Source organism: Pteropus vampyrus, unplaced genomic scaffold, assembly GCF_000151845.1.
Source record: "Pteropus vampyrus isolate Shadow unplaced genomic scaffold, Pvam_2.0 Scaffold818, whole genome shotgun sequence".
Classification (NCBI taxonomy): Eukaryota; Metazoa; Chordata; class Mammalia; order Chiroptera; family Pteropodidae; genus Pteropus; species Pteropus vampyrus.
The window spans coordinates 773,495-794,421 of NW_011889599.1; the positions used below are offsets into that span (position 1 = coordinate 773,495).

At 37.1% G+C, this 20,927-nt stretch overlaps 1 protein-coding gene and 2 pseudogenes across 1 annotated transcript in view; 1 reads left to right on the forward strand and 2 right to left on the reverse strand.

The window, feature by feature from the left end:
* Positions 1–20,927, forward strand: part of ISY1 (ISY1 splicing factor homolog) — a 33,413-nt gene that overhangs the window by 7,305 nt on the left and 5,181 nt on the right. Inside the window, exons 6-9 of the mRNA XM_011385888.2 lie at positions 6,505–6,617; positions 9,370–9,487; positions 15,325–15,447; positions 16,274–16,395. Of these exons, the coding sequence (XP_011384190.1) occupies positions 6,505–6,617; positions 9,370–9,487; positions 15,325–15,447; positions 16,274–16,395 (476 nt within the window). The remainder of the gene's footprint in view (positions 1–6,504; positions 6,618–9,369; positions 9,488–15,324; positions 15,448–16,273; positions 16,396–20,927) is intronic.
* On the reverse strand, positions 9,506–10,412 carry LOC105309696 (annotated as a pseudogene).
* Positions 11,196–13,086, reverse strand: LOC105309705 (annotated as a pseudogene).

The following is a 20,927-nucleotide window of genomic DNA, read 5'->3' on the forward strand; positions in this document are numbered from 1 at the left end:
GTTGGTAGTTGTCAGTCTGTTCAGATTTTCTCTTTCTTCCTGATTCAGTCTTGGAAGGTTGTATGTTTCTAGGAATTTGTGTATTTCTTCCAGGTTGTCCAATTTGTTGGCGTATAATTTTTCTTAGTATTTTTTTTTTTTTTAAGTAATCCTTTGTATTTCTGTGCTGTTGGTTGTTGCTTCTCTTTCATTTCTGATTTTATACATTTGGGCCCTCTGTTTTTCTTGATGTGTCTGGTTAAAGGTTTATCCATTTTTATCTTTTCACAGAACCAACTCTTGGTTTCATTCACCTTTTCTATTTTTTTTAGACTCTATTTTGTTTATTTCTGCTCTGATCTTCATTATTTCCTTCCTTCTACTCACTTTGGGCTTTGTGTGTTCTTCTTTTTCTAGTTTCTTTAGGTGTGAGGTTAGATTGCTTGAGCTTTTTCTTGTTTCTTGAGGTAGGGGTGTATTGCTGTGAATTTCTTAGAACTGCTTTGCTGTGTCCCATAGGTTTTGGTAGTTGTGTTTTCATTTGCATTTGTCTCAAGGTATCTTCTGATTTCTTCCTTGGTCTTGTTAATGTGTTCATTGTTTAGTAGCATGTCATTTAGCCTCCACGTGTTTGTGTGCTTTTCAGTTTTCTTCTTGTAATTGATTACTAGTTTCATACCATTGTGATTGGAGAAGATGCTTGATATGGTTTCAGTCTTCTTCAATGTATTGAGATTCATTCTGTGGCCTAACACGTGGTCTGTCCTGAAATTTGTTCCATGAGCGCTTGAAAAGAATGTATATTCTGCAGCTTTTGAGTGAAATGGCCTATAAATATCAGTTAAGTCCATCTGGTCTAATGTGTCATCTAAGGCCATTGTTTTCTTGTTGATTTTCTGTCTGGATGATTTATCCATTGATGTCAATGGAGTGCTAAAGTCCCCTGCTATTACTGTATTACTGTACTACTCTCGATATCTCCCTTTATGTCCGTCAGTATTTGCTTTATATGTTTAGGTGCTCCCACGTTAGGTGCATAGATCTCTTGTTGGATCGACCCCTTATTATGAAATGCCCATCTTTGTTTCTTGTTACAGCCTTTGTTAAAGTCTATTTTGTCTGATATAAGTATTGCTACCCCAGCTTTTTTTGGTTTCCATTTGCAGGAAATATCTTTTTAATCCCTTTACTTTTAGTCTGTGTGTCTTTTGATCTGAAGTGGGTCTCTTGTGTGGGTCTTGTTTTCTTATCCAATCAGCCACTCTCTGTTTTTTGACTGAAGCATTTAATCCATTTACATTTAAAATGATTATCGAGAGGTATATCGTTATTATCATTTTATTATTCATACTTATGTTCTCCCCTCCCCCCCTTCTTGAAGAAGACCCTTTAACATTTCTTGTAATAGTAATACCGGTTTGGTGGCAATGAAGTTCTTTGGCTTTTTCTTGTCTGGAAACTCTTTGTTCTTTGATTCCAAATGATAGCCTTGCTGGGTAGAGTATTGGTTTTGGTTTTAGGTCCTTGCTTTTCATCACTTTGAATAGTTTGTATTAATTTCTTCTGGCTTTTTCTCTTGCTGCTTTTAAGATTCTTTGTATTTAACTTTTGGCATTTTAATTATGATGTGTCTTGATGTGTCTTGGTGTGGGCCCCTTCGGGTCCATCTTGTTTGGGACTCTCGGAGCTTGCTGGACTTTTATGTCTATTTCTTTTGCCAAGTTAGGGCAGTTTTCAGTCATTATTTCTTCAGATCGGTTTTTTAATCCCTTGCTCGCTCCCTTCTCTTTCTGCTGCCCCTATGATGTGACTGTTTGATGTTGTCCCAGAGGTCCCTTAAACTATCTTAATTTTCTTTTTTTCTTTTCTTTTTTGCTGTCCGATTGGGTGTTTTCCATGACCTTGGCTTCCAGATCGCTGATTTGATCCTCTGCTTCATCTAATATGCTGTTGATCCTATCTAATGTAGTCTTCATTTCTGACTGGTTCTTTTTTGTTTTCTGTCTCCATTTTTATGTTTGCTATCTCTTTGTTGAAGTTGTCCCTGAATTCATCTATTCTTCCCCTATAATCGGTGAGCTCTGTACCTGGTAGATTGCTTGTCTCCATTTCGTTTAGTTCTTTTTCTGGAGTTTTATCTTGTTCTTTCACTTGGGACATGTTTCTTTGTCTCCTCATTTTGTCTGACTCCCTGTGTTTGTTTCTGTGTATTAGGTAGGTCTGCTACATCTCCCAGTCTTAGTAGAGTGGCCTTTAGTAGGTGTCTTGTGGGACCCAATGGCGCAGTCTCCCTGTTCAGCTGACCTGGGTGTTTTGTGGTTTTCCCTCGTGTGTGCCTTTCTTTTTTTTGTCGTTTAGCCTCAGTTGCTGTTGGCATGTCAGTAGGTGGGACTGACTGTCAGGCTTACTGGCTGTGAGGGTGCCCGTGACTGTCGCAGGTGAGATGTTATACGGGGTCTGGCCCCATGGAGCTCGAGTCACTTTAGCAGGGCTCTGGTGCCAGCTGAGTGCGCCCTTCGGGTGTGTGGTTTGTGGAGCTGTTTGGGTGATGCTGTGGTGTGGTCTTAACCTGGCTATCAGGTGTGTTGGTTCTGGAGCCTCTTCAGAGGAGCTCCAGTGCAGGTCATGTTTAGCCACTGCTTCTTTTTCTGTGGTTTGGGGCCTCCTCTTAGAATTTGATTGTTTGCTGTTTGTTCTAGGCTTGGTTGCACTTGATAGAGGTTATGCACTGAGGTTGGCTGCCATTAGTGTCAGAATTTGGACCCTTTTTGGGTATCATGATGTGAGTTGCATTCAGCTGCTGCTTGTACTCAGTGTGTCTGCCTAGTCGTGGCTACTTTCCAATCCACGAATGGCAGCTTCTTATACTAATCGTGGAGTTTCTGATGGGCGTGTTTACTATGTATGTTGAGACCATTCGCTGCTTGTGTCTGGCTTGAATTTACTTAGTAAGAGGTACAGGGTACACTGAGGTCAGTGGCTGCTTTTTGGGGGTTTCTTGACCTTTGAGAAATTTTACAAATTTTGTGGCATGAGGTGAGGCAGGTTGAATATGTTGGAGTTGCTGCTGGAAAAGGTTTTGCGAGGAGCATGAGTGGGTGTGGTATGGTGTCAGGTAATTATCTAGTGGTGGAAATACTTTTAGCCAAGCTAATGGAAAGTTCATATTTGGTACCTACCTGTGCCTGGTTGGCTGTGTGGGAGTAGGGTTCAACAAAAGCACAGTGGCACCTGCCAACACTTCCATCCTTGGAGAAGGATGTCCTGAACCCTGCTCTTCCAGTCCTTGCCCTAGTCAATTTAGTTCCTTCCTATATGCCCCTGGTGTTTTTTGAGCTGCTGCCTCTATGCTGGACCCAGAGCAAAGTAGATTTGTTCTTGGGCCCTTTGAGACCTTCATCGCCGAGGTCTCCAGCAGCTCTCTGTCTCACTTGGATGTAATCCCCATTGGATTTTCACAGCAAGGTGTCATAAGGACGCCTCTTCCTGGCACTGGAGCCCTTGGCTGGGGAGCCCTGAATGGGGCTGGGACTCCTTGATACTCATGGAGGAACGAACGTAAGTAGCTGAGATACCTATTCTGATTTTTAATTGCCACACCATGAGTGTGGGACCTGCCCATTCTGCATCTCCACCTCTACCAGTCTCGACGTTGTTTCTTCTTTATATCCCTATTTATAAGACTTCTATTCAGATGGTCTTCAGGTTGTTATTATGATGGTTGTTCTATAGTTTAGTTGTAATTTTGATATGGTCATTGGAGGAGGCAAGCACAGAGTTTACCTACTCTGCTGTCTTGACCAGAAGTCTCCCAAGTCATTTTTACTTGCATGAGAATGAGAACATAATGTCACAATTTAGGGGACAAGAAAAATTATGGAAAGCAGCTAAAGCAAGGCTTAGATGAAAATTTTTAGCATTAAAATAGTAGAAAATAAGAAAGGTCTTAAACCAGTGAACTAAGGTTCTACCCTAGGAAACTAAAAGAGAAGAGCATATTAAATTGAAAGCAGAAAGAAGGAAATAATAAAGATAACAGAAATCAATGAAATTGAAAACAGAAGATGAATAGAGAAAATAAAGGCTGCTTCCTAAAAAAGATCAATAAAATTGATAAAATTCTAGTGAGACTGACTAAGAAAAAAAAGACACATTATAAATATCAATAATGAAATTGGGAGCATTACTACAGACTCTATAAAAGGGTAATAAGGGAATATTATAACTTTATGCCTGTATTTTACCAAATAGATGAAATGGGTCACTCCTTGAAAGACACAAACTCTTAAATCTCACTTTAGAGAAGTGGTTCTTAATCACGGCAGTTTCAGCCCCCAGGGGACATTTGGCAGCATTTTGAAATTTTGAAATTTGGCAGTATTGGAGAAATTTTGGTTATTACAACTGGAGGAGTGCTACTGGCATCTAGTAGATAGAGATCAGGGATGCTGCTAAGCATCTTGCAGAGAATTATCCAACCCAAAAAGTCAATAGTGCCTCGTTTAGAAATACTGTTCAAGAAGATATAAATAACCTGAGTAGACTATACCTATTACAGAATTTGAATTCTTAGTTAAAAACCTTCCAACAAAGGAAACTCCATGCCCAGATGACTTTACTTGTCATTTCTTCCAAACGTTTAAGGAATACCAATTCTATACAGTTTCTTCCAGAAAAACGAAGAGGCAACATTCCTAATTCATTTTGTAAATTTTAGTACATGTTACCTTGATACCAAAATCAGAAATAGACATTACAAGAAAAGAAAAAACTAAAACCAATATTTTTTATGAATATAGACATAAAAATCCTCAACAAAGCATTAGCAAATCAAATCTAGCAATAGATAAAGAGGACATTACAGCACAACCAAGTGGGATTTATTCTGGGAATGCATGGCTGATTCAGTATTCAAAAATTAATATAATTCACTGAATCACCATTCTAAAGAAAAACCATATGATTGTCTCAGTAGATGCAGAAAAGGTATTTGACAAAATTTAACATTTGTTCATGATAAAAACTTTTAGCTAACCAGGAATAAAAGGGAACATTTTACCTCGATAAAGCACTTCTACAAAAAACCCTGTAGCCAGCCTCATACCTAATGGTGAAAGATTGAGTGCTTTCTTCCTAAGATGAGGAAGAAAGTAAAGATATCTCACCACTTCTATTCAGTATCATACTGGAATTCCTAGAGTGCAGTAAAGCAAGAGAAATAAATAAAAGGCACACAGATTGGAAAGGAAGAAATAAAATGCTCTATTCTCAGGTCACATAATTTTCTATGTAGAAAATTCCAAAAAAAATCTATAGAAAGCTTTCTAAAATGAATAATGGAGTTTAGCAAGGTCACAGTAGAAGGTCAGTATACAAAAATCAATTCTATTTTTATATGCTAGTGATGAACATTTGGAACTGGAACGTTTTTTAAAGTGCTATCTACAAAAGCATCAATGCACAAGAAATATTTTAATATACATCTAACAAAATATATGTGTGATCTGTATGCCGAAAACTATGAAACACTGATGAAGGAAATCAAAGAAGGCCAAATAAATGGAGAGATGTACAGTATCTCTTGATGGGAAGACTTGGTATAGGAAAGATATCGATTCTTTTTTCTTTTTAAATACTATCACAATCAGAATCCCAACAAGATTTTTTAAATATATGTTATCAATATGTTTCTAAAATTTAAATGGAAAGGCAAGAGAATTAGAGCAGCCAAAACAATTTTGAAAAAAGAACACTTAGAGTATTCATGCCACCTGATTTCAAGGTTTAATATAAAGCTACAGTATTCAAGATAATATGGTATTTGTGAATGATAGAAACATAGACCAATGGAACAGAATAAGAAGTCCATAAGTAGAGTCACACATATGTGATCAGTTGACTTTTGACAAAGGTAGAGAGCAATTCAATGGAGAAAGGGAGGGATACTTCCTTGCAACAGCCATACGGTGTTTCATTTCAGCATACCAGAGTTCATTAACCATTTTCTCTCTTCTGTGGTGAGATGCCCCAGCTGCTCCCTACTCTTAGCCATCATAGACAACACCTCAACAAACTCCGTTGTGCACATCTTTTTAAGTTAGTCCCTTAGGCCTAATTCTCAGGCTATAGTCTTTGCCAAATGATGTTCCCATTTAACAACACATTGCTTTCTTGAAAGGACTAAATCAATACAGAAGGCTACTAGCCTTGCTGCATCTTTGCTGGAATTGAATGCTAAGTCCCCCCACCTGTAAGATTTTGCTACTTTAATTGTTGTGTAAATGAACTGCAGGATTGCTTTGGTTTATATTTCTTTGGTTGCTAATAAAGATGAAGTTTTTCTCAAGGATTTTTTTCCTATGCTGGTGGGAGCTCTGTATGTAAACCTTGCCCTTTTATTTATTTGAGCGTAGTTGGTTTTTCTTATAAATTTAAATGACTGTTTTTATGTTATAGGCCCTTGGTAGATGTTGATATTAATTGAGTGATATTTTGAAGAAATGTATAAATGTTTTTGTTTTCTAGCTGGTTTAGGTGAATTTCGAATTCGTGACCTGAATGATGAAATTAACAAATTGCTGAGAGAGAAAGGACACTGGGAGGTCCGGATAAAAGAGCTGGGTGGTCCTGATTATGGAGTAAGTAAGCAGCAGCGCCAGTGGCTCTTGGGAAGGAGTTTTGGGAGCTTTTGGGCAGGCTGGGTAGGTCCTGTCAAGGAGCCTGTAGCTCCTAGCCCATGCCTACCAAAGAGTAGGCACTAAAGAAATGAAAGGAGACTTGAAAAGTGCCTGTTGCATGTAGACAGGAAACCTATGAAAAGGATGGGTTGGATGATGCTTAAAGACTCTATAGCACTAGTCTCAGAGCAGACAGGGCACGTGTATTTACCAGGCAGATGTTCCTGAATAAGCTACTTAGTCTCTCTGGGCCTCTTGTTTAAAATGACCGTGGCCCTCTCACATCCTTCTCTGAACTCCTTGGGAATTAGGGCAACATTTATTGGATTTTTACCTGAGGGGACCTTGGAACACTCCATTCTTTCCTTTCTTTGGACTCTTATTAATGCAACACTCTTGAACAGTGGCTTTTAAGCTTTTAGAACCATAACCCAATGTAAAACACACACACACACACACACACACACACACACACACACACACTCTCTTCATATCATAACCTGGTAAACACAGAAATGTGATAAAAAAAACACTTAGTATGTGTTGATGGACTTTAGTATTTTCTATTCTGATCTATTTTGATTTTTAAGAAATTGATGATTGTGACTCAATTGATTTCATGACACACTACTGGGTCTCAGTTTTGAAAAATACTGACCCAGAGCTTTCATTGCTCACTCATTTGTGAAGAGATCTGCCTCAGGTCATTTGAACCAATAGTATCTAATAAGTGAACTGTAATGTGTTATATATATATTATGGTTGTGTTAGACCTTTACAAAAGGTGAGAAAATATATGTATGTTTTCATATATATGCATATATATATGAAATGCATGTAGTTTTTTTACATGATGGTCTTTTCACCTTCGTGAAGGTCTAGCACAACCATAATTCTCACTTTAATACCTGGAATAAAAATGAAGCATTTATTTTTCCCATTACAGAAGGAAAGGCACGCACATTTCTTGAGAACTTGCTCTGTTCTAGGCACTGTACTAGGAACTTTCTCATTCAGCAGTTTTGTGATGGTGATTTTGTTTTCTGTCAAACTGCATTAAAGTAATGCGGAGATTTATTAACCCTCCTAGAAAAGTGACCTCAGAAGCATTACAAAATTAATATGTAAGGTATTCTTAAGTTCCACCACCCAAAGTTAACATTGAGTTTTTTAATGCATAAAATTTTATTTTCTACACCTGAAACTAATGTAATATTGTATGCTAACTATAATTGAAAAATTAAAAAAGTATTTTCAAAAAAGAACAAGAGTATCAAGAAACTTCCTGGTATTAACTCTATAAATTCACCCTATATACCTATAAAGAAGAAATTTATTTTCATTTTATATGTATAAATGTAATACATTTAGAGTTTCAGTTTTATAAGGCAAAGAGTTATGGTGATGGATGATAGTTGTGGATACATGACATTGTGAATGTATTTAAAGCCACTGAACTGTGCACATAAAAATGGTTAAGATGGTAAATTTTATGATATGTGAATTTTACCACAATCAAAAAAAGAAAAAGTAATACATTATCAAGTTCAGAAAAGTATAAAGAAGCAGAACAGTCAGTTATAGTCCCATTACCTAGGCGCAACTATTTGAATATTTCCTTTTCTTATTTTTTGTGAATGCTATAATTGAGATCATATTCCTATATGTACAGTTTTGGTTCTATAATAATTTTGATTATATGAATGATATATACTTTTATGCAAAAAAGTATAAAAATTATAAAATATAAAAATTTTATATAGTATCCTGTGTGTTATAAAATATATTAAATATTTTCCTACCACCAAGAAATAGCTGCTATTAACATTTCCTAGAATTTTTTCTGTACATATATATGTTTATTTTTATAGAAGTTGGTTCATATTCTATATGCTTTGTTCACATAACAGTATATAAGGAGCATATTTTCAGGTCAAATAATCATTTATATAATCATTTTTAAAAGCATCTTTGAGCTTTTAAAAATGATTATATAAATGATTATTTAATGATTATATAAATGAAAGTTGCAAAAATATACAGAGAACTTAAATCCTTTATAAAGATTTTTCTAGTTTTTAACATTTTGCTGTATTGCTTTATTATTTGTACCTTGAGATTTATTTTTCTGAACCATTTGAAGCTTAAATACATGATGCTCCTTTGCCCCTTAATACTTCTGTGTATAGTTTCTAAGAATAAGAATGTCCTCTTATATGACCATGGTAGAGCTATCAAGTTTAAGACATTTAACTCTGGTACAATAACTTTATGTAACTACTTGGCTGATCTGTTTTCCCTCTAGTATGGGACCTATACACTACATGTAGTTGTTGACATCATTATTTTTAATGGACGGAATTCTATCTTCTGGATATTTCATTTTCTATTGCTTGTCATGTATGTGGTTTACAATTTTTTTAATAAGCTTTTGTCACTTAACATCATATCATAAGCATTTCAAAATTAATATAAGAGTTTTATAGGAACCATCATATTTATTGCATCCATAAATATGCTATGATTTACTTAAATCGTCCTCCTACTTTTAGGAATTTAGGTTGATTTTAAGGAATAAAAGAGTACCTAAATATTTTTCTGTGTACATATATATTTTTCATGTTAAGCATTATTATCTTAAAATATATTTGCAAACATGGAAATAGTGGGTTTAAGGATCAGATTTCATTTTCTCTTTTTCCTTCCCAATAAGAAAGTTGGCCCTAAAATGCTAGATCATGAAGGGAAAGAAGTCCCAGGAAATCGAGGTTACAAATACTTTGGAGCAGCAAAAGATTTGCCTGGTGTTAGAGAGCTATTTGAAAAAGAACGTAAGTAATTAATGTTTGGGTGGTTTTAGCCGTGTGTGTGTGTGTGTGTGTGTGTGTGTGTGTGTGTTTAAATATCTAATAGGTATTTATTTGTCACCATTAAAGGTCTGAATTTTTAAACAGATTCTTGGACTGAGGGCTCACATCCATCAACTTTTCAACTTTAGCACCTATCTCATCTCCAGGAACTTTTCCAGAACTACTACCTTCACCTTGAAGCTCCATGAGTTTTTCCCAGTTCAACTTGGGCTTCTTGAGCATTTTTACTTTTCTAACAAAGACATTATGAAGTGGGTAGATAGATTGGCAAGCCTTTTTTATGGTTTTTTTTTTTTTTTTTTTCCAGTGCTACCTGGAAATCAGATTATTGACCACTTCTTTCAAGTCATTTGTCTGCACCTTTTGGGTCATGATTTCCATCATCTTTGAGATTTGGCAGACTTGTTGATGCTGAGCATAAGGGGTCTTCTGAGTGTGATTGCTGCATATTTTAGTAAAACCAGCATGGAATAGGTGAAGCAAATAAGCATCAGTAGTCTTGACATCAACATGAACTTCAGTCATAGTCTGACATTTTTTGAACATGGAACACATTTTGTAATGGATTAAGATCAATGCGATGGAATTAGTCAGGCAGTTTTGCCTTGAACATCTTCACTAATTAGCTTGAATTTTCTAAATGCAACTTCATCATTCTGCAGATAAGCTAGGCTCACTTCAAAAACACAACCCTGGATACCATCAGATGTAATTTGGGTTCCTTGAGTTCTCACAAGAACACTAGTGTTTTTCCAGTATTTCATATATCGAACATAGCTGGTGCTTTCACATCATACCAGTCTTTCTTAGAAAATGGATCAACCGCTTTCTTCTTGGCTTCCTTTTTGCTGCCTTTTGTAAGGTGCCTGTTCTTGCCAACTGCCATGCTGCTGCTTAGAGAGCCAAAAAAGCTAGCCTTGAATTTTCGATAATCATAACAGTAGACAACGCTATGTGCTGGGTGCTTTTCCTGTATTATTTCTCAGCTGCACAAAGCCCTATAGTGTCGGAATTATTGTTTCCAAATCTTAAATGAAAAATCTTAGCACTAGGAGTTGAAGTCAGGAGCCCAGGACACACAGTGGGGGCTGGAAAGTACCCAGAATTTACTGGTGCCAAATTCCACACCCTTTGCACATGCCAGTTTCTCATTCTGAATGAGGAGTTCCCCTGTTCGAAGTTTCCCAAAATTGTTTGGGCAGACTCTAAAGTTCATTGAATAGGGTTTATTTCCACTTATTATTTGAAAAAGTACTAACTGAAGGACAAATAAAACCTTGGGCCAAACCACAATAGAAAAAAGAGAAATAAAATAAAAATAGAGAAAAATAAAGCTGTTTTGTGTCAGTCCAGGCATCCTCACCTCTCTTGCCCTTTTCTTCTTTGGCCCTGGAGAACTTCAGCAAAACCTTGGCTTTCCAAAACACAGTTGGAAACCACTGATCTGGAGTTTTTGTGTAAAAGTATACTTTGGAGATACTAAAGGTTTGGTTCCAGATCATTGCAATAAGCGAATTTCTCAATAAAATGGGTCATGAATTTTTTGTTTCCCAGTGCATATAAAAGTTATGCTTACACTATACTGTAGTCTTTTAAGTGCAATAATAGCATTATGTTAAAAAACAATGTACATACCTTAATTAAAAAATACTTTATTGCTAAAAAAATGCTAACCATTATCAGACCCTTTAGTAAGTCATAATATTTTTGCTGGTGGAAAGTCTTACCTCGATGTCGCTGGCTGATGACTGATTAGGGTGGTGGTTGCTGAAGACTGGGGTGGCTGTGGCAGTTTCTTAAAATAAGACAACGATGAGCATCGATTCACTCTTCCTTACATGAACTATTTCTCTGTAGCTTGCTATGCCGTTTGATAACATTTTATCCACAATAGAACTTTTTTCAGAATTGGAGTCAATCTTCTTAAGCCCTTCCACTGCTTTATCAACTAAGTTTATGTAATATTCTAAATCCTGTGTTGTCAGTTCAACAGCCTTCACAGGATCTTCACCAGGAGTAGATTCCATCTTAAGAAACCACTTTTTTCGCTGATCCGTAAGAAGCAACTCCTCATCCATTTAAGTTTTATCATGAAATTGCAGCAATTTAGTCACATCTTCAAGTTACACTTGTAATTTTAGTTCTTTTCCTATTTTTACCACATCTGCAGTTACTTCATCCATTGAAGTTTTAAACCCTTCAAAGTCATCCAAGAATCAACTTCTTCCAAACTCCTGTCAATGTTGCTATTTCTACCTCTTTCCGTGAGTTGTGAATGTTCTTAATGGCATCTAGAATGGTGACACCTTTTCAGAAGGCTTTCAATTTACTTTGCCCAGATCCATCAGAGGAATCACTATCTCTGGCAGCCATAGCCTTATGAAATGTGTTTCTTAAATAATAAGACTTCAAAGTTGAAATTACTCTTTGAACCATGGGCTGCAGAATGGATATTTTGTTAGCAGGCATGAAAACAACATTAATCTCGTACATCTCCATCAGAGATCTTGGGTAACCAGGTGCATTGTCAATGAGCAGTAATATTTTGAAAGGAATCCTTTTTTTTCTGCAGTAGGTCTCAATAGTGAGCTTGAAATATTTAGAAAACCATGTTGTAAACAGATGTGATGTCATCCAAGCTTTATTGTTTCATTTATATAGCACAAGCAGAGTAGATTTAGCATTATCTCTAAGGGCCCTAGGATTTTTAGAATGGTAAATGAGCATTGGCTTTAACTTAAAGTCACCAGCTGCATTAGCTTCTAATAAGAGAGTCAGCTTGTCCTTTGAAGCTTTGAAACCAGGTATTGACTTCTCTCTAGCTATGAAAGTTCCAGATGGCATCTTCTCCCAGTATAAGGCTGTTTCACCTATTGAAAATCTGTTTAGTGTAGCCACCTTCATTAATTATCTTAGTTGGATCTTCTGGATAACTCGTTGCAGCTTCTACAGCAGCACTTGCTGCTTCATCTTGTACTTCTATGCTATGGAGATGGCCTCTTTTCTTAAACCTCATCAGCCAACCTCTGGTAACTTCAAACTTTTCTTCTGCTGCTTCATCACCTCTCTCAGTTTTCATAGAATTGAAGAGAGTTAGGTCCTAGCTCTGGATTAGGCTTTGGCTTAAAGGAATGTCGTGGGCTGGCTTGATCTTTTCTGCAGACCACTAAAATTTTCTCTACATCAGCAATAAGTCTTTTGTTTTCTTATAATTCATGTGTTCACTGGAGTAGCAATTTTAATTTCCTTCAAGAACTTTCCTTTGCATTTACAGCTTGACTAACTGCTTGGTTCAAGAGGCCTAACTTTCGACCTATCTCAGCGTTGGACATGCCTTCCTTACTAAACTTAATCATTTCTAGCTTTTGATTTAAGGTTTGAGACATGTGACTCTTCCTTTCACTTGAACACTTACAGGCTATTGTAGGGTTATTAATTGGCTTAATTTCAATATTGTTGTGTCTCGGAGTATAGGGAGACCCAAGGAGAGGGAGAGAGATGGGGGAACAAATGGGCAGCACAGCAGTCAGAACACACAGTAATTGATTAAGTTTGCTGTCTTATATGGGTGTGGTTTGTGGTGCCCCAAAACAATTACAGTAATAATATCAAAGACCACTGATCACAGATCACCATAACAAATATAATAATAATGAAAAAGTTTGAAATACTGGGAGAATTACCAAAATGTGACAGACACAAAGTGAACAAGTGCTGTTGTAAAAACGGTGCCAAAGACTTGCTGGAAGCAGTGTTGCCACACAATGTCTAAAGCACAATAAAGCAAATCACAATGAAATGAAGTATGTCTGTATTTTAATTTTGCTTTTTGGAAAAGTAGTCTAAACACTATAGAAAAAGTGTGAAAAGCAGAAAAGAGTGATACCAGTATTCTCACCAATTTAAAAATATAATTCTACCTTTATTAACCCTGCTTATTTTTAAATTCATTATGCTAAAACTGCTTTTGCACGTGTCATTAACATTGCTTTAAAATAATTTAGAGTTTAAATATTATGCTGTTCATTATCAAAGCAATATAATTTTATTGCAGATAAGTTGTAAAATACAGAAATAAGAAAAAAACCACCTGCGTTTTCATAACGTATTGATGATGATTGTTGACATGTCAGGGCATATTTCCTTCCAGGTTTTAAGGATTGTGATGGTGGTGTTGGGGCTCCTAAATTGATGTTATAGTCTATGTGTTTATTTTTTTCATTTACATTTTTCTTAATTTATTTTTATTTATTCCAGTCATAGATTTTTTTTTTAAACAAGAAAGTGCCTAAGTTAATCGAGTATAATTTGAATAGTATAGTACAGCCCTCTTGACCACCCCCCTTCCTTCCCTAGTCACAGTGCCCCTGCTAGAGTTAACTGGTAACCATTATCATCTGTTTGGCATGTTCCCTTCCAGGCTTTTTTACATGCACTTTTATGGTTAGTCCATCAGCTAACTTTCATTAGTAAAAGTGACAGGTGACCCAACCCCAATTCACTTTAGGCACAAAAGCCTAAATTTATTGGCTCACATAACTGAAAAGCCCACAGGTAATCAGGAGTGACTGATTGTAGTTCATATTTCTCTGTATTGTAGTTTTGACTTCCATTGTGTGAGGTTTTTTTTTCTCTAACTTTTCGAGGCTTGTGTCTGTCATTGACTTAATATTTGCCCTCTCTCAGCAGTTCAAGCAAAATTCTCAGAATTGAATTTGTTTGGTTTTGATTAGATCATAGTTCCACCCTTAAACCAGTCCCTGTGGTTGAGTGCAGTGCTGTGAACCAGCCAGATTTCAGCCTAGCACTCTGTCCTGGTTGCAGCCAACATGGTGACTACCACCCACAACACACTGACTCAGAGTGGTAGCAGCAGCAGATGGAGGCTTGCCAAAACACAGTGGCTCTCCCATACCTGTCATGTTGTGATATCCATTGATATTCTCCCACAGTTCTACTTAGAACTCTATTAATGGGTGAGAAAGATTAGAGAATATCATGGTATGAATGAACCATAACTTTATAAAACCATTCCTTCTTCGGTAGACGTCTAGTTATTTCCAGATTTTCATAATTGTAAATATTTTTGCTGATCTGATGGCTGAAAAATATTTTTTATTTCTCTGATTACTAATGAAATTGATGATTCAATCCAATCACTAATTGAAATTTTCGTGCATGAGTTTTTCCTTAAATTATCAGCTTTTATTCTTTGACTAGTCTGTTGTCATTTCCCTTTTGATTTTCAAGAATTACTTAAATATTCTGAATAGTAATCCTTAGTCTGAAAATATTTTCTTCATAACTTTCTCATTTATCTTTTTTGTTCTTTTATAGCTTCTTTTGTGTTACCTGTATACTTATGTTTTCCCATTATGGTTTTCTCAATGAAAAATTATGGCATTTCCAGTGTTATCAAAGTACCTTGTGAAACAGCGTTATCAGGGCTGCAGGCTACCCCATCCCACACATCCTGCAATTAATAATCCTAGCTTATTCCAAGTTTTCACTGTTATATAAATAGTGCTGTGATATACATCTCTGTCCATAAACCTTTGCCAGCTTTTGTTTATTAATTTAGGATAGTTTCCTTTTAAATGGACTAATTGGGTCAAAGATTTCAACACTGATTTTTAAAAGGTTAGTACCATTTATATAATCCTATTAGCAGTTTAGAGAAGTGCCTTTTCATATTTTCATGAACACATGTACTGTATGCCTGTGTAACATTGTGTAGGGGGAAGGCTTGGGTGTGATCGTGATGGGAAATTCAGCTATGTCGATGCTCTTTCTTTCAGCTCTTCCTCCTCCGAGAAAGACACGTGCTGAGCTCATGAAGGCAATTGATTTTGAATACTATGGTTACCTAGATGAAGACGATGGTGTTATTGTGCCTTTGGAGCAGGAATATGAAAAGAGATGTAGGTTTGCAGGCATTTTATTTCATTACTGGTTGGTATCTGGTTTCTGTTCTCTCCTTTGAAAATGGGCTTTTAAATAGTGCTTTATTCCAAAAAGGAGTTTTCTTTGTTGCTAATGGTCTTCAGAGGAAATGGTCTGTCTAATGACCCCCCGCCACACACACACACAGTAACTATGAGGCAGTTAGTGTGGTGTTGGGCCTGAAGGAGCATACTGGGGAAACCAGAGAGTGGCATCTGACCTGGTCCCTGTCCATTAGGAATCATCATCTAGATTCCTTCCTGGACTGGCTTTTCTTGAAATCATGAATTGGTGCCCACTTAAGGAGATTTAAATCTGTTTTAAACACAGCTAATGGGCTATCACTGTAGAGCAAGATGGGTCTCCCTTTCTGAGTGCTTCTTCTATGCCAGACATTATGCTGAACCTTTTATGGATGTTCTTTTGAAGCCTCATGACAACCCTGTGAAGAATAAGTTAGTGCTGCTCCCTATGTGGTTCACTGAGCTAGGGCTTTGGAAGCTTAGGAATTGGAGCTCTTTGCCAGCATGCTGTACAACTGCATCTCCATTTTCATGTGAGCATATCAGGAAGCCAGCAGGTTGGTGAACTGGGGAGGATCTGAGGATGTTTCCTAAAAAGCTGCCTTGTAGAGACTTAAAGCCAGAGCTGTTTTAAGACCAGACTGCTCCTTACATCCAGTTTTCACCCACCAGAGCAGAATGACAGGTGTCCCTTTCCTAGGGGAACATCGTGGTCTTCCCTTGCATAGTGTTTAAAGCTTATTTAGAGACCAAAGTAACACCTACTCTCCCTTGTCTTCAGTCAGAGCCGAATTAGTGGAAAAGTGGAAAGCAGAGAAAGAGGCCCGGCTGGCAAGAGGAGAAAAGGAAGAGGAGGAGGAAGAGGAGGAAGAGATCAACATCTATGCTGTCACTGAGGAGGAGGTACTGGGTGGGCAGTTAGGGTCATCTGGCACTCAACTACCTTCTGCTCTGAATTGTGAAGCCTGGGTTCCTGGAGAATCAGATGGTATGGTAAGAAGGAAGCTTTGCCCCTTCCTCCAGCCAAGACCTTAGTCTGCTCACCTGGAAGACAGGTATGAAGATCACCTCCCAGTATCATAGGGAGGGTTCCAGAAAGTAATGGCTTTGAGAGCACTTTATAAACTGCTTTATCAGGGATTGCTTACTTGCGTCTTAGAGATAGGCCCTACTGAATATAGTGGAATTGAATATATAAACATATTTGAAGCCATACAAGTTTTAGCTTAGACCTCATTGTTTCTTTTTAAATGTAGTCTTTACACTCCCATTTTAAAGATGGAAACCAGCCCAGAACAGAGAAGGGACTTATCAGAGGGTCTAGTTAGGGATGGAGCTACAATCCCTGCCTCTGAGGCATAGCCTCCTATCTCCCAGCTCTTCTTCAAGGCCTTGTTTAGGCATGTTTAGGCCTTGATCCCCAGTAGGTCCAGAGTGGAGCTGATTTGCTGGACTGAGAAAGCAGGGGATCACTCATCCATAGTCAGGTCCTATGTGAGGAACTTACTATGATATCACTCGCAAGGAAGCAGGCTCAGAGAGGTTTAGTGACTTGGTCAGTGTCACATAGGATATAGCAGACCAGAGTTTCATACTCAGGTCTGGCTGTTGAGCAGTAGGGATAGTGAAGCATTTGAAGCAGGATGGCAGCGTGTCCTAGGAAGATTTTCTCTAGGTACAAGTATCCACTGGCTCTTTCAGTGAATATTTGTTTAATTAGAGGCTACTGTGAGCAGCCCCATGCCAGGTGGGACAAGCTGGGGCACTGGCTCTAGGGTTAAAAGGTTTTCAATGGACAGCCACCAAAGGAATTTTACTTTTACTTTTTATTTTGAAATAATTATAGTTTTGTCCTTCACTGAGTTTCTCCCAATGTTTCATAAATGGAGTTGTATTGTATGACACCTTTAGAGATGGCCTTTATACTCAGCACAAGGCCCTTGAGATCCATCTGAGCTGTTGCATTCAAGAGTTCATTCCTTTTTATTGCTGAGTAATATTTCATAAACAGAAAAGAACACAAGTGGTAAGTGTGCAGGTCATTGAATTTTTACAAGATGAACATACTAGCACTCAGAATCTTGCTTTTGCCCCTTTGGGTGTCACTCTCTTGGCCTATGAGAGAGTGACACCCAAATAACCTATAAGGTTTACCTGTTTTGAACTTGATATATCATTGGAATCATGCATACTCTTTTCTGTCTAGTGGTCATAGGTATTTGTTTAGTGTCCAGTTTGGGGCTATAACAAATCGGACCGCTTTGATCATTCTTGTTCGCATGCAGTTGTTTCTGTTGAGTATATTCAGAGGAGTGCAGTTACCAGATCATAGGGTAGACATGTGTTTAACTTAAGTAGATACAGCTAAATGCTTTCTCAAACTGCTTGGACTAGTTCTTGAACCTACCTATAGCAACTGAGAGGTTCCACCAAAGGATGTCCAGCAAGCTCCACATTGCAGCCAGGTTGAGAGAAGAGGGTGTAGAGCATCTGGCACACAATAACTCTCACCAAGTTGTGGAGTCCCCTCTCCCAATATTTCCAAGGCCATATTATTTCCTTCGGTTATTAGTAATCTCTATTAACTCACATGCAGCCTCTATGGACTTTTTTTCTATATGTGGTACATTTTTTAAATATAATTTTTTCTTATTTTTCAATGATACTTGATATACAATACATTAGTTTTGGGTGTACAACATAGTGATTAGACATTTATGTAACTTACAAAGTGATCAGCCCAATAAGTCAAGTACCCATCTGACGCCATGCATAGTTATTACAGTATCATTGACTATACTCCCTATGCTGTACTTTACATCCCTGTGACTATTTTTATAACTGCCAATACTGTCCCCTTTTTCACCCATCGTCCCAAGCGCCCTCCCATCTGGCAGCCATCAATTTGTTCTTCGTATCTACGAATTTGTTTGTTTTGTTTGTTTGTTTTGTTTTTTAGATTGCACATATAAGTGAAATCATATGGTATTTGTCTTTCTCTGACTTATTTCATTTAGCATAATACCCTCTAGGTCCATCCAAGCTGTAGCAAATGGTAATATTTCATTCTTCTTATGTCCAAGTAATGCCTCTTCTTTATCCATTCGTCTGTCGATGGGCATTTAGGTTTCTTCCATATCTTGGCTATTGTAAATAATGCTGCAGTGAACACAGGGATGCATCTGTCTTTTTGAACTGGTGTTTTGGATTTTTTTGGATAAATACCCAAAAGTGGAATTGCTGGGTCATATGGTAGTTCTACTTTTAATTTTTTGAGGTACCTCCATGCCGTTTTCCATAGCGGCTGTACCAATTTACATGAGGGTTCCCTTTCCTCCACATCCTTGCCAATGCTTGTTTGTTGATTTATTGATGATAGCCGGCCTGATGGGTGTGAGGTGATATCTTGTTGTAGTTTCAGTTTGCATCTGCCTGATGATTAGCGATGCTGAGTATCTATCTGTTTATCTATCTGTTCATATGTCTGTTGGCCATCTGTATGTCCTCTTTGGAGAAATGTCTATTTGGGTCCTCTGCCCATTTTTTAATTGGATTGTTTGTTTTTTGGGAGTTAAAGTCTATCAGTTTCTTATATATTTTGGGTATTAGCCCTTATTGGATGTATCATTTGTGAATATCTCCTCCCATTCAGTAGATGTCTTTCTGTTTTGTCGACGGTTTCCATTGCTGTACAGAAACCTTTTAGTTTGATGTGGTCCCATTTGTTTTTCTTTTGTTTCCTTCACCCGAGGAGACATATCCAAAAAGATACTGCTAAGAGTGTTATCACAGAGTTGACTGCCCATGTTTTCTTCTAGGAGTTTTATGGTTTTGGGTCTTATATTTAAGCCTTTAATCCATTTTGAGTTTATTCTTGCATACGGTATAAGAAAGTGGTCTAGTCTCATTTTTCCACGTGTATCTGTCCCGTTTTCCCAACACCTTTTATTGAAGAGACTGTCTTTACCCCATTGTATATTCTTACTGCCTTTGTCATAGATTAATTAATCATAAAGGCTGGATTTATTTCTGAGCTCTCTGTTCTGTTCCATTGATCTTTGTGTCTGTTTTTATGCCAGTTTTGATTACTGTAGCCTCGTGATATAGTTTGATATCAGGTAGCCTGATACTTCCAACTTTGTTCTTTTTCCTCAAGATTGTTTTGTCTATTCGGGGTCTTTTGTGGTTCCATACAAATTTTAGGATTATTTGTGCTAGTTCTGTGAAAAATGCCATTGGTATTTTGATAGGGATTGTATTGAATCTGTAGATTACCTTGGGTAGCATGGACATTTTAACGATGGTAATTCTTCCTATCCATGAGCACGGTATATGCTTCCATTTATTTGTATCTTTTTTAGTTTCTTTCTTCAGTGTCTCATAGTTTTCCGAGTATAGGTCTTTTAATCTCCTTGATTAAATTTATCCCTAGGTATTTTATTCTTTTTGATGCAGCTGTAAATGAGATTGTTTTCTTAATTTTCCTTTCCGATAATTCATTATTAGTGTACAAAAATGCAACCAGTTTCTGAATTTCTGAATACTAATTTTATATCCTGTTACGCTACCAAATTCGTTTATAAGTTCCAATAGTTTTTTGGTGGACTCTTTAGGGTTCTCTCTATATAGTATGTCATCAATAAATAATGACAGTTTTACTTCTTCCTTTCCAATTTGGATGCCTTTTATTTATTTGTTTGTTTGTTTGTTTGTTTGTCCATTTGTTGTGGCTAGGACTTCCAGTACTCTGTTGAATAAAAGTGGTGAAAGTGGACATCGGTGTCTTGTTCCTGATCTTAACGAAAAAGCTTTCAGCTTTTCACTGTTGGGTATGATATTAGCTGTGGGTTTGTCATATACAGCCTTTATTATGTTGAGGTACGCTTCCTCTGTCCTCATGTGAGAGTTTTTATCATAAATGGTTGTTGGATTTTGTCTAGTGCTTTTCTGCACCTATTGTTATGATCATATGATTTTTATCCTTCATTTTGTTGATGTGGTGTATCACATTCCCAGGATCCTAGGAATAAATCCCACCTGATTGTAGTTTATGATCTTTTTAATGTACTGCCGAACTTGGTTTGCCAATATTTCGTTGAGGATTTTTGTGTCTATGTTCATCAGGGCTATTGGCCTATAATTTCCTTGCAGTGTTCTTATATCAGGGCAATGCTTGCCTATTAAAATAAATGAGTTTGAGTTCCCTCCTCTTCATTTTTTTATAACAGTTTGAGAAGGATCAGCATTAATTCTTCTTTGAATGTTTGGTAAAATTCACCTGTAAAGTCATCTGGTCCAGGACTGTTGTTCGTTGGGAGTTTTTTGATTAGTGATTCAGTTTTGTTGGTAGTTGTCAGTCTGTTCAGATTTTCTCTTTCTTCCTGATTCAGTCTTGGAAGGTTGTATGTTTCTAGGAATTTGTGTATTTCTTCCAG